The sequence below is a fragment of the Panthera leo genome, chromosome C1 (assembly GCF_018350215.1).
Source record: "Panthera leo isolate Ple1 chromosome C1, P.leo_Ple1_pat1.1, whole genome shotgun sequence".
In the NCBI taxonomy this organism is placed as follows: Eukaryota; Metazoa; Chordata; class Mammalia; order Carnivora; family Felidae; genus Panthera; species Panthera leo.
In genome coordinates this window covers 19,238,449-19,250,246 of record NC_056686.1, presented here as the reverse complement: position 1 = coordinate 19,250,246, position 11,798 = coordinate 19,238,449, and the positions used below count along the sequence as shown (strand labels likewise).

The window sequence follows — 11,798 nt, the reverse complement described above, 5'->3', positions numbered from 1 at the left end:
TCCCTATCATCAGGCAAAAGGCTAGGCTGAACAGATGGAGTCTGCATTTAAGCAAAGGAGATCAAATTCCAGAGCCTCACGCCTTTCCCCCACTGTTCTCTGGTCACCAGCTCCAGGACCCGAGCTTGGTAGGGAGAAGGCACACGGTGAGGAAGGGCCACGCCCAGGACCTGTTAACTGAGTGGGTAAGGGATTATGATGATGTCACAATGCAGGTTACATGCGGGTTTCGAGGTAGGGCGCTGGGTTGCAGAGGGCCTTACAAGGGCAGAGAGTGGCATTGTCCTGTAACAAGGGCTTGGGCGTCTTAGGTGGCAGCAGGGGGTGTAGCACCGGAGAGGCCCTTCGCTGTCCGAGCGTTGCCCTTGGGGCGATGCGGGGCACGTGGCTCAACAGAGGCGGAGTCCAGTCGGCCACCCTCTGAGAGGTACAGAGGGACCCCGCCCCGCCCGGCCCCGCCCTTTTCCTAGAGATTGGAGGGCTGGTTCAGACCCAGGCTAGGGGCCATCGTATAACCCTCTTCCAAGGCCAGACAACCGCCCCGTCCCCCTGCACACACCGGGGAGACCCCCAAACGCGGCCAACCCCTCGCATTGTCCGCCTACCCGGCCAGCCTGAACTACACTTCCCGAGGTGCTTGGGGGTCCCGGGGGGCGGGGCCACTGGGCTGGGGGGAGGGGTCGGCACGTGCCGCGGCTCTCAGCCAATAGGAAGCCCGGTCGGGAGGTCACGTGCCGCTGTTTGGCGCTTTTGTGCGCGCCCGGGTCTGTTGGTGCTCAGAGTGTGGCCAGGCGGCTCGGACCGAGCAGGTGGGTGCGGGGCTCTTGGAGGAGGCGGCGGGAGGCTAGGGGCCAGCGAGAGGGACGCGGCCGGCGGGAGGGGCCGGGCCATGGCAGCGGCCCCCTGCTGGAGGGCGGCGGGCGTGGCCGCGGGCCCCAAGAGGGGCTGGCGGGCGGGGGTCGCTCCGCTTTGTGTGTGGCTCGGGCGGAGTCTCGGCTTTGTCCCCGCTCCCTGGGGGCGCGGCTATCGTGGGGAGGGGGCGCGGCCAGCTGGGCAAGTCTTTGGTGTTAGCCCGGGGTGCAGTCGTGGAGACAATAGGGGGCGTGGGCCTTCGTTTGCCTCCTTCCTTCCTTCTGCAGTCGCGGCCCCACTGGGGTCCCCATTGTTTGAAGGGGCGGGGCGGCTCTAGGGAGCAGCGGTTTTAGGGCCAGACTGCCGGCGACTAGGGCCTCATCCCCTCCCCGCTGTCGCCCTCGCCCAGTGACTAGGGCCGAGCCGGAGAGGCTGACACCCCACGAGAGCAATCCTGTTCTCGCGGCGAGGGGCACAGACAACTAGGCTGGAGGCAGGTTGGGAGGGAGTGAAGGGAGGAGGTGGCGGGCCGATGGCGGGGCTATCCCACGGCCAGTTCCCCGGGCCTGCCCCACCCGCCGAGCTGCTGCAGGGGTGGGGGTGGCCTCGAGATGTTTTTGGCGGGAGTTGGGGGGGGGTTCGTCAGCGCGGGGCTAGCCCGGGAAGGGCGGAGTTACCCAGATAGGACCGTTAGCCCCGCCCATCCCTCCCCTTCCCACGCGCGCGGGCTCCGGGGTGTTGTGAGTTCGGGGAGATTCGAAAAGGCGCGGGGAGGAAGGGGGCGGGGCCAGGGGCCGGAGCGCAGGGCGTGCTCTGATTGGCCGGGGGCGGCCACCCGCTTTTCCTCGCTTTGACCGGGGCCACGCCCATCCTGGGTCCGGTGCTGCGTCTCATGCTCTGCCGGGGTTAGACCGTTTCGTTGCCTCGGATTTTAATTTCCAGCTGTTGGGATCTGTAATCTTATGTCTTCTTACCAGGCTGGGGTCTACAAGGATAATGACCTTAAAAAAATCAAGGGGGGGGGAATGTAGAATTTTTCATGATATAAGGCAGCAAATACTACAACCTAAAGCCTAGAGGTTCATAAAACTGATTAATTTTGCCCGCTGTTGGATAAGAAGCTTAGGCCCCAAGAACAATAGGAGTTCAACATTATTGGTTAATATTAGCTTGGGCGTTTTGTTTTCCACCATGGCAGACACAGACAAAGCAGGGGTGGGTATTTCATTTGCACAATGAGTTGTAGGCAGTATTAAGATGGCTCCGGTCTCACTGTTGAGTTGAATCTGGAATATCTTCTCGCTGATTCCGGGGGGCGTGGGGGGGGAGTATTTTAGAGTTTATAGGAGAAAAATATATATTGTGACTTAACCTTGTCTAAATTTTAAAATCGCGGGGATGTTTTTTGAACAGGCAAGCTCAGTTGACTTGATTTTCTGAAACCAATGTTCTATTTAGTTCAAATTTACCAATGTTTCAGTATTTTCTAGATTTTTATGATTTTCTAGTTAATGATGTCTTATTCAATTCCACAGTAGTGATTTTTCTGACACTGATTTATGTGGATGTTATTTGAGGTCCCTTTGGATCAATGACCTAGAAATGCAAAGAAATTGATTGCATGCTTTTAAAAATCGTTTTCAGGGTTTTCCTTGCCAGTGGATTGTGTAGAATACACTGCCAGTCTCTTGTCTTCTGTTCACCATGGCTTCTTCTGGTAGGTAATCTATTTGGAAAAGCTGAATACTGATGGGTTTAGGATTTTATAATAGGAGATGGATTCAGGCCTCAAGCCATTAATTTGGCAGTTGTGTTTTGGTCTTATAAATAAAAACCCATTTTATAAATCGGAGAATAAAGAAGAAAAAATATCACTTGAATATACTGAGAGCTTGTAATTGTTTCACCATTTGATGATTTGGCTTGGTCTAGAGCAAAATTGTGGAGTTTTGCACAAGTCTTTCTTTTATTATGAAAGTGATTGTCAAGCACTGATATCTCAGAATGGTATTTATTAATCCAAAAATACTGAGCTTTGGTTTTCTGAGAGGTGGTATTTACGTAATTTCTTGCCTGCAAACGGAAGCTTCATCAGCCCTAAATCTTTTCATTAAATTGATTTAGTTTTTAGAAAATTACAGGATAGTTTATTAGAATAGGAAAACCCCATTTTTCTGAATACGTTATAAATATGATCAAATCCAGATATCCAGGTGAAAGAACTGGAGAAGCGTGCCTCAGGCCAGGCTTTTGAGCTGATTCTCAGCCCTCGATCAAAAGAATCCGTCCCAGAATTCCCCCTTTCCCCTCCAAAGAAGAAGGATCTTTCCCTGGAGGAAATTCAGAAGAAATTAGAAGCGGCAGAAGAAAGACGCAAGGTAAACATCACAATTCACAGAGAACAGGGTATTTATTTATGTAATGTGGCAAATCAGTTTTATTTCCATAACAGGAGAAAAACAGTTGTAGCTAGATGTGATTATTACACATCTGTGTAATTACACACTGTGTAAATTACATATGCCAGGAAGAAGAAAAGGCCAGGCATCACTTACCGAACTCCTATTATGTACCAAGTCCTTTACTTCTATTTTTCTTTAATACAATGACCCTAAAGGATCGTAGATGTCTGAGATACTGAAAGGAGAAAATGGTCTTGGGAATGTTGTCATTCTCCCATGTCCTGTAGCTAGTGAGTATCGTAGCCAGAATTCAAGCCTCTGTTTGTCTGAAACCAAAGTTCCTGCTTCTCTCATGCTTTCTCTTTGAAAAATAGATTTGTTGGTGCATGATTTCTTTTTCTTTCCCTTTTTTGGGGGAGGGAATTAGTTCGGTGTGGTTTGTGTGTGTTGTGTCTGTGGGTTTTTTTGTTTTGTTTTGCTTTTTGAGAACTGTACAATAAAAACATTTTAGATTGCTGGTAATGTGATTGTGTTGCTCCACTGGCATGATGATATTAGGGCAGTTTTTCTCTTACCTAAGCAATTCTGTAAAGTATCCATTTTCAAAAACAAATCCGAAGAATCAACAAGTATGGAAATGCTTGTTATAGAAAAATTGAGAATCACAAAAGTTTATGCATAGAAAATTAAAAATATTCATTATCCTACTTCCCAGAAATAACCATTGTTAACGTTTTGGTGCATTTCCTTCCATCCAATATTATTCTTTTCATGAAGAACTTTATATATAAATTCCCATTTCATTCCCTTCCAACAACCCTGATTGAGGTGAGTGGGTTTAATTTTAAAATTAGGGAGGGGCGCCTGGCTGGCTCAGTCAGTACGGCATGTGGCTCTTGATCTTGGGGTGGTGAGGTCAAGCCCCGTGTTGGGTGTAGAGTTTATTTAATGAAAAAAAAATTTTTTTTTAAATAAAATTAGGGAAAGTAGGCACAAGAAGGTGAAGCGGTAACCTGCCCCTGACCAACACAGTTAATGCAATTTGAAGTCTAACACATCTAACCACATACACACATACACAGGCCCCTGTTTAAGCTGCTGTAAGATGCACCATGGACATTTCAGTGCTACATGTCATGTATATGTGCACTGACCCACGGTCAACCCTGCGCGTGATTCATTTCTCCAGGAAGAGTGGCAGTGTGTGCAAGGCTGGGTCCTCTACCTGTTTCTCTGTGCAGATAGAGTTCATATGGAGGTTCATGGAGTTTTTGAGTTTGTGGAGGAGATGCGGCCAGTAGCTGGACAAAAAAAATTAAGGAGTCGACCCCAGCCCTGTCGTCACTAGCTTGTGCTTTTCTGCAGTAACTGCCTAAATGTAGCGACATTTCCCCTGACTGGGGTTTTGCAGAAGAGAACCAGTGGCAGGTGCTCTTCAGTTTTTGCGCAAGTCAGTGATACTTCCAAGCACATCAGAATCTATTTGGTAACAAGCCATTCCGAGTCTGTTGAAGGAGGCACACTGGTAACAGAGCTCCAGTGGTCTGGAAGTGAATGCAGCTTCTAAAGAGAAAAGCTGATAAGTTTTTCCTCGAAACAGAACTCTCTCTAGTAATCTGGGCTCTTAATCTTAAATTCCCTATCATTCATAGATTTTCTTTTTATCGATATGGTTGCATTTTTTCATAATAAGCTAATTTTCTTTGGGTGGACTTTCAAGTTCAAGAGCCAGATTCTTTACAGTACAGCTCCTTTGTCGCGTGCACATCGCTCAAGTCCTCTTGCTACCATTAAGCAGTAAATCTTACAGGGATTCCCTTAAAGAACAGTAGTGCAAGACTCTGAACCAGCCTGGGCAGTTTTCCAAAGTAAATACAAATACCAGAAAAACAGTATGGTTTTCACCATATTTTGAGACAGATAATTCAGGCCCTTGACTTAGGTGTTATTTAAGGAGACTTCATTTTCTGTCTCTCTTCAGTCCTCCCGATTAATCATTTCTTTTGTCATTGTACCTAATGCTAAATAAACGTCCGAGAGTCTAGCCTCTTAACACATTTTTCAGTCCCACGAAGCCGAGGTCTTGAAGCAGCTTGCTGAGAAGCGGGAGCATGAGAAAGAAGTGCTTCAGAAAGCGATCGAGGAGAACAACAACTTCAGTAAAATGGCGGAAGAAAAGCTGACCCACAAAATGGAAGCCAACAAAGAGAACCGAGAGGCACAGATGGCTGCCAAACTGGAGCGCTTGCGGGAGAAGGTTGGTGTCCCAGCCTGGCTTTGAGAGGGTCAAGAGCTTGAAGTCTGCCCCAATGAGGTGCCTGAACTAATGGCCTCGATCTAGGTGGTTGGTGTCTTTGTCACCAGTTTCAGGCCCTGACACATTAAATGACAGGTATCTTATTTTAGAATAAGGTGGAGCAGAGCTCCCGGCTGGCTCAGTCAGTGGAGCGTGCGATTTTTCTTGCTCTCGGGGTCGTGGTTCAGGCTCCACGTTGAATGGAGAGATGACTTAAAATATAAAATCTTTAAAAAAATATATGAAAATGAAATAAGACAGACTATGCAATAATTTCCAGAATAGTTGTACATTCTGTGGAAGAGTCGTAGGAGGCTCAGTCATTAGGTTCCCCGAGTGACCCAAGGAAGTTGGAAGATCATGTTTAGAATTCTAAGTATGCGATGTGATTCCCACTGATCTATAATACGCGCCCTGATGCTGCCGTTGGGACTCTCGGGGTGAGCGCCTTGGCAGGCTTTCGAATTAGACTGATGACGAATGCCATTTCTTCACAGGACAAGCACATTGAAGAAGTACGGAAGAACAAAGAGTCCAAAGACCCTGCTGATGAAACTGAAGCCGACTAATTTGTTCTGAGAACTGACTTTCTCCCCTTCCCCTTCCCAAATATCCAAAGACTGTACTGGCCAGTGTCATTTTATTTTTGCCCTCCTGACAAATATTCTAGAAGCTGATGTAGGACTGTATAGGTAGACCCAGACTGTATGATGTTGTTTTAGGGGCTAAAGGGGAGAAACTGAAAGTGTTTTACTCTTTTTCTAAAGTGTTGAAGTCTTTCTAATGTAGCTATTTTTCTCGTTGCATCTTTTCTACTTCAGCACACCTGGTGTGCTGGGTTAATGGCTAGTACTGTATTGGCTCTGTGAAAACCTGTTTGTGAAAAGAGTATGTAGTGGCTTCTTTCAAACTGTTAGATGCTGAATATCTGTTCACTTTTAAATCCCAATTCTGTCCCGATCTTCCCAGATGCTACTGTACTTGAATGGTTAATAAAACTGCACAGTGCTGTTGGTGGCAGTGACTTCTTTCTCTACAGGTAATAAACCGTGACGTGTTAGAGGCCCTCCTGGTTGCTGTTTGTTCCAGACGGGGCCTCTGGCCTCCAGAAACACCCAGTGCACACATCACAGAAAGTTCTCTGCCCCAGAGTGGTCCTGCTTTGTCTTCTTCCACAATCCTCACTGTGTTTTGATGCCCCGCCCAGATCAGCTGTCCCGATGGTCTTTCAGATGTTTATTCACAAACAAGCTTATTTTTGTTCCCATGTCCCTGTTAAAAAGGCAGATTAAGGCATGGGCTTCGTGGGCTTTCTAGAGAAGGCTTCAGAGGAAATCTGGAGATCCTAGTTCGAGGTATTTGACAGTGTATTTGCTTTATGTTACCAGTGGGGTGGGGATGTGCCCTCCAGTGCTTTACTGCCAAAGAAGCCATGACTCCAAAGTGGGAATATTCGTCTAATCCTCTGTGCCCATGTAGCAACCTTCTGGGAAGAGGTTAAAGGGAGCCTTACTTTCTAGAGTAGCGTTTGATCTGGGTGGTTAAGGTTCGCAATCTACTTCATCTTGTATCCAGAGGTTATATTCACCATTGTCAGAGATTTGCTTGTCAATTCAGGGAAAGCCTTTGGCAGCTTTCCTTGGTGCTATTCGGGAAATGGCCTTAATTGCCTAGGATTATTTGCTTCGACATCTGTATAAAAGCCCTTGGAAGCCACGCATCTGTAGTGAGAGGTGAGACAGTGCAAGGTGAGACAGTGCCGGTGGCCAGACTGCAGGAGGGTCTGCTGGTTGCCTCGCACGTGCTTCCTCGGCTCTGGCTTTATCAACCGGAGGCCAGTGAGTGGGCCAAGTTTATACTCAAATTGGGAAGGATTATGAGCGTTTGTGATGCCTTGAATTGGCTTCCAGATTTACTTAGACCAAGATGATCAGTTGTTCTGGGGGAAAAAGCTGAATTTAAAGGGTTATGGCCACGCGGGGCAACACAGGAACAAGATCAAGTGGAGTTAAGTAGAACGATAGTTCAGACGATAGGACAAAGTAAGGCTTGTGCAGGGACTCAGCGTCGTTCATCCTCAGCCTCTGGCACGGAGCAGTTAGAGGTTGGCACGGGTGACCTGGTGCGTGGAGGGATCTTTTAGATGCCGGTTTTGCGTAACTGGGACGTAAAGACCGTGTGAAGATAGAAATTTGTGTGGACACTCGGCGTCCTACAGATGGCAGTGAACTTCGTGTTCATATAAGACCCGTAGGGAAGGGAGCAGAGCTTAGGAAATAGCCTGAAAAGAGTCCAGATGGGCTGAGGGAGGATACCCCAGTTAGTTCCCACCAACCCCATGGTGGCTCTGACTTAATACCACAGTGGTCCTGAGTTCCCACCTCGTGACAGTGATGCATCACAAGGAACTGAAGGCCTGATGCTTCTTACCATGACCTCAAAAAATCCTGGCTTTCTGGTTCACCTCTGACCTTCGGAGAGGCACTTAGCCCTGGGCCTCAGTTTTCTCCTAAAATAAATACAAAATAAAAATAAATTAAAAAAATAAAAATCAAATTAAAATGAGAAGGCTGAGCTAGGCTAGTGAAATCTTTTTTCATTCAAATTCTAGGCCTACAACTTGGAGGGAAGGAGCAGTGGGTGCCTGTGAGTGGGGAGTGCCTGAGCACTTCCCCAGCCTCTATCCTGTCTTCCAGTGCCCATCCCCCAGTGGGGCCACCTCCCCTGACAGCACACCAGGCCAGGCGGTGTGACCTCAGCCTGGGGGCTGTCATCAAGGAGCACACTCCATTCCTTTTAGCTTGAGTGGAAACTGAAGCTTGTCTCTTCCTCCTGGGACCTTTGTGCTTAGACATGGGATGGGCAGGCCTTGGTGGAAAAGAGATATTTGAGGGGCGCCTGGGTGGCTCAGTCGGTTAAGCGTCTGACCTCGGCTCAGGTCATGATCTCACCATTTGTGAGTTTAAGCCCCGCGTCCGGCTCTGTGCTGACAGCTCAGGGCCTGGAACCTGCTTTGGATTCTGTGTCTCCCTCTCTCTCTCTGCCCCTCCCCTGCTCACGCTCTCTCTCTCTCTCTGTCTCTTGATAATAAATAAATGTTAAAGGAAAAAAAAGGAGCTTTCCCCAGGGGCGCCTGTGTGGCTCAGTTGGTTAAGCAGCCGACTTTGGTTCAGGTCATGATCTCCTGGTTCATGAATTAAAGCCCTGTATCAGGCTGTGTGCTGACAGTGCAGAGCCTGCCTGCTTCAGATCCTCTGCCCCTTTGTCTCTGCACCTCCCCCACGTGCTCCTGCTCTCATGCTCTCTCTCTCCCTTTCAAAATAAACTGAAAGAAAGAAAGAAAAGGAAGAAAGAAAGAAAGAAAGAAAGAAAGAAAGAAAGAAAGAAAAGAAAGAAAGAAAAAGGAGCTTTCCCTTTGGGCGGAAGTTTGGATTAGGTGCCCAGGAAGTTCGAACCATGTTTTGACCACTGAGGTTTCTCCCCACTGAGCTGAAGTTCAAGGCCCCAGAAATACTGCTGACACTTCAGTCCCTTGCCATTTGCCTCCTGCCTCTTGGGCCGGGTCATTCAGAAGGTCCAAAGGGCCCTGTGACTGAGACCTCGGCCCGCCGAAGCTGGTATTCTGCACTGAAGGGGCATGGGGAAGATTTTCTGCCTTGGTTTATACATGCCCCCAGATTTTTAAAGCTTAGTTAAGGGTCTGAGGAGCTCAAAATGCAGCAGCCTCAGTGGAGGGGGCTCTTGCCCATAGCTGGAAAGGCCCAGTCTTCTCCCGGTATGGTCAAGAGCAGTACCTTCCCTGTCCTTGGTCACCAGATCCTACTGTGAAGTGGACAGAGAGGGTAAGAAACAGAGGCAGAATAGCCAGATGCCCATGGCCACCACCTCAGCAGAATGGCGGTTACCAGGGGACTGAGCCTCTGTACGTACAGGAGGCCTCCCACTGCCCTTGCTGGCAGGAAGCCCCAACATCACTGGGGGGGGGGGGAGGGGGGGATTCCCTGCCACACCTAGGCCCCCCTCTTGTGTGCAGCAGCTTATTATTTGCCTGATCTCAATGAGTCCCCAGAACAACCCTATGACATTATCTTACCCACTTTACAGGCAAGAAATGAGGAAACTGAGACTCAGATCAGGTGATTTGCCAAAGTGACATACCTAAGGGTGTGGGGTCAGGAATCAAACCCTAACTTTTAACCCCCAGCTCTACTGCAGCACCTTACATATCACAAATGAATTATTAGGCAATTATTTGTTTCGAGTATGTCTCCCCAGCTAGAATGAAGGGTCGCAGAGAGCAGGAACTGTGCCTGTCACATTCACCGCTGGATCTCTGGCTCTGAGACTGGCATACAGTAGGAGGTTAATAAATCTGTGCTGAATTAAATCATGATGAGTGGACCAGTGACTCTTATGGTCCACCTCGGGGCACTTGCTTTGTCCTCTTCTTGTGTGGACCCCATGGGAAGTCATTCCGATTTTCTAGAAGCACAAGATGGCTCTGCCCTGGTTTGCAGATCGGCCTCGGAGGTGCCCTACACTTAATGGCATCCTTTCAGATCCAAAGGCACAAACCCGTGGCCTGCAGTCAGAATCATCGGTCTGCAGGCAGGTTGTGTTCAGCATGTGCTGCTTAAATTTTTGAATGAGTTGACAATTAATTCCACTAGAAAATTTGATTTCAGGCTTATCTTGAAAAACCTGGAAGATCTGGCAACCCTGGGCTCACAGTCCCGCCCAGACACAGTCGGCAGGCTCTGGGCAGCTGCTGCCACCTTGAGGTGGGATGTGCGCACTACAGCAATCGGTCCTCTGGCCCGCCCACTTCTGTCCTTGACCGGACCCAGGGCCCTGCTGTAGGCCTGCCTTTGCTGTCCCTGACACAGATGACAGCAACTCCATCTGTCAGCCAAACTTTTTTTTTTGTAGGTCAAAGGTCCAATCGGTACAAAAGGAAATACAATAAAAAGTGACTCCCCTCCCTCTGATGTCCCCTGGCTCTGTCCCCTGAAGCCACAGGTCCCTAACTGTCCCACAGACATGCTGCACTTCCCTTAGCACAGTCTCCAAATGCTTGCTGGCACCTCTTAGGGGCCAGACACCAGCTGGGCAGCAGAGTCACATGACAAATTTTCAAAATAGACTCTGGGACCCTTCGGAGGTAGAATTTCTAAAATTGGAGTCTAGGTGTCTAGATTTTTTTTTTAATTGTTTTTTTAATGTTTATTTTTGAGAGACAGAGCACGAGCTGGGAAGGGCAGAGAGAGAGGGAGACACAGAATCCGGAGCAGGCTCCAGGCTCGGAGCTGTCAACACAGAGCCCGACGTGGGGCTCGAACTCACGAACCGTGAGATCATGACCTGAGCCAAAGTCGGATGCTTAACCGACTTAGCCATCCAGGCGCCCCTAGATTTTTTTTTTTTTTTAGAACCCACAATGTTTTCTGTTCCTCAGCAAGACAGAGACCACCGTACTCAAGGTGTACCATCCGTAAAACAGTTCCCACTCTCCAGTCCCCCAAAGTCTGGCAGAGATGGGCCCAGAGCTACAGCCATCGAGGCCACTGCTCACTTGTGCAGACTATACCCTGCCTGGGGGCACTCAGCCGGGGCCTGAAATCTGGCCAGACCTTCACACCAGGCCACGTTACACCACCGCCCTCCCAACCCACAGAGGAGCGGCACCTCTTCTGAATTTACCATGTCAACCATTCAATGCAAATCCAGGGAGACCTGCGCTATGCAGATGGGGGCTCCTCAGTGCAGCTGTAGGCCCAGGATGACTTCCTGTAAGAGGTGAGGCTTGGGCCACGTTTGGTCTAGGGGTTAAAAGGAAAGAAGACACTCTTCTACTCTGTACTTCCCTCACCCCGTTCCCCACCCCAACCCACAGCTGCCTGTGTGTATCAGGGGCCACTGATAGGGAGATCTTAATAACAGTGTACAACCAGAAGGCCCTGGGAGACCGACTAAGGTATAAGGAGGGCTCCAGCCATAAGTCAGACCAGCATGCTTGGCCTAAGGCTGCTCGGGGTTAGGTGGCTTGGTATCCAGAAGTGCTTGCTTGAGGAAGCAGGGATGTGGGAGGCTTGTTCCCTCCCGCCACAGGCCACCCTTCTCTACGGCCTCAATCAGCGCTATCAAGGAGTGGCCCTCGGACCACTGCCAGGCCACAGGCTGCTACTGGGCTGCAATGAGATAATACAGACATTGAAAGTAAGCATTTCGAAACTTTTATGACAATTTTA

At 49.0% G+C, this 11,798-nt stretch overlaps 1 protein-coding gene across 5 annotated transcripts; it reads left to right on the top strand.

Annotated features, from left to right (window-relative positions):
* Window positions 1-274: 274 nt before the first annotated feature.
* STMN1 (stathmin 1) lies at window positions 275-6,563 on the top strand. 5 transcript variants are annotated; one of them, XM_042952225.1, is made up of 5 exons: window positions 275-427; window positions 2,497-2,569; window positions 3,058-3,230; window positions 5,320-5,511; window positions 6,048-6,563. In XM_042952225.1, exons 2-5 carry the CDS (start codon window positions 2,557-2,559, stop codon window positions 6,117-6,119), a joined length of 450 nt encoding a protein of 149 aa, XP_042808159.1. In that variant the 5' UTR covers window positions 275-427; window positions 2,497-2,556; the 3' UTR covers window positions 6,120-6,563. The 5 variants fall into 5 exon arrangements, with proteins under 5 accessions (XP_042808159.1, XP_042808162.1, XP_042808157.1 ...); XM_042952228.1 differs by lacking the exon at window positions 275-427 and adding an exon at window positions 613-633; XM_042952223.1 differs by lacking the exon at window positions 275-427 and adding an exon at window positions 714-809.
* The last annotated feature ends 5,235 nt before the right edge of the window (window positions 6,564-11,798 follow it).

What these genes read in the sequence shown, in the direction of transcription:
- STMN1 (XM_042952225.1), top strand. An exon ending in CGGCAGAAGAAAGACGCAAG is followed by an intron (nt 3,231 to 5,319) that starts GTAAACATCACA and finishes CACATTTTTCAG; the next exon opens with TCCCACGAAGCCGAGGTCTT. An exon ending in TGGAGCGCTTGCGGGAGAAG is followed by an intron (nt 5,512 to 6,047) that starts GTTGGTGTCCCA and finishes ATTTCTTCACAG; the next exon opens with GACAAGCACATTGAAGAAGT.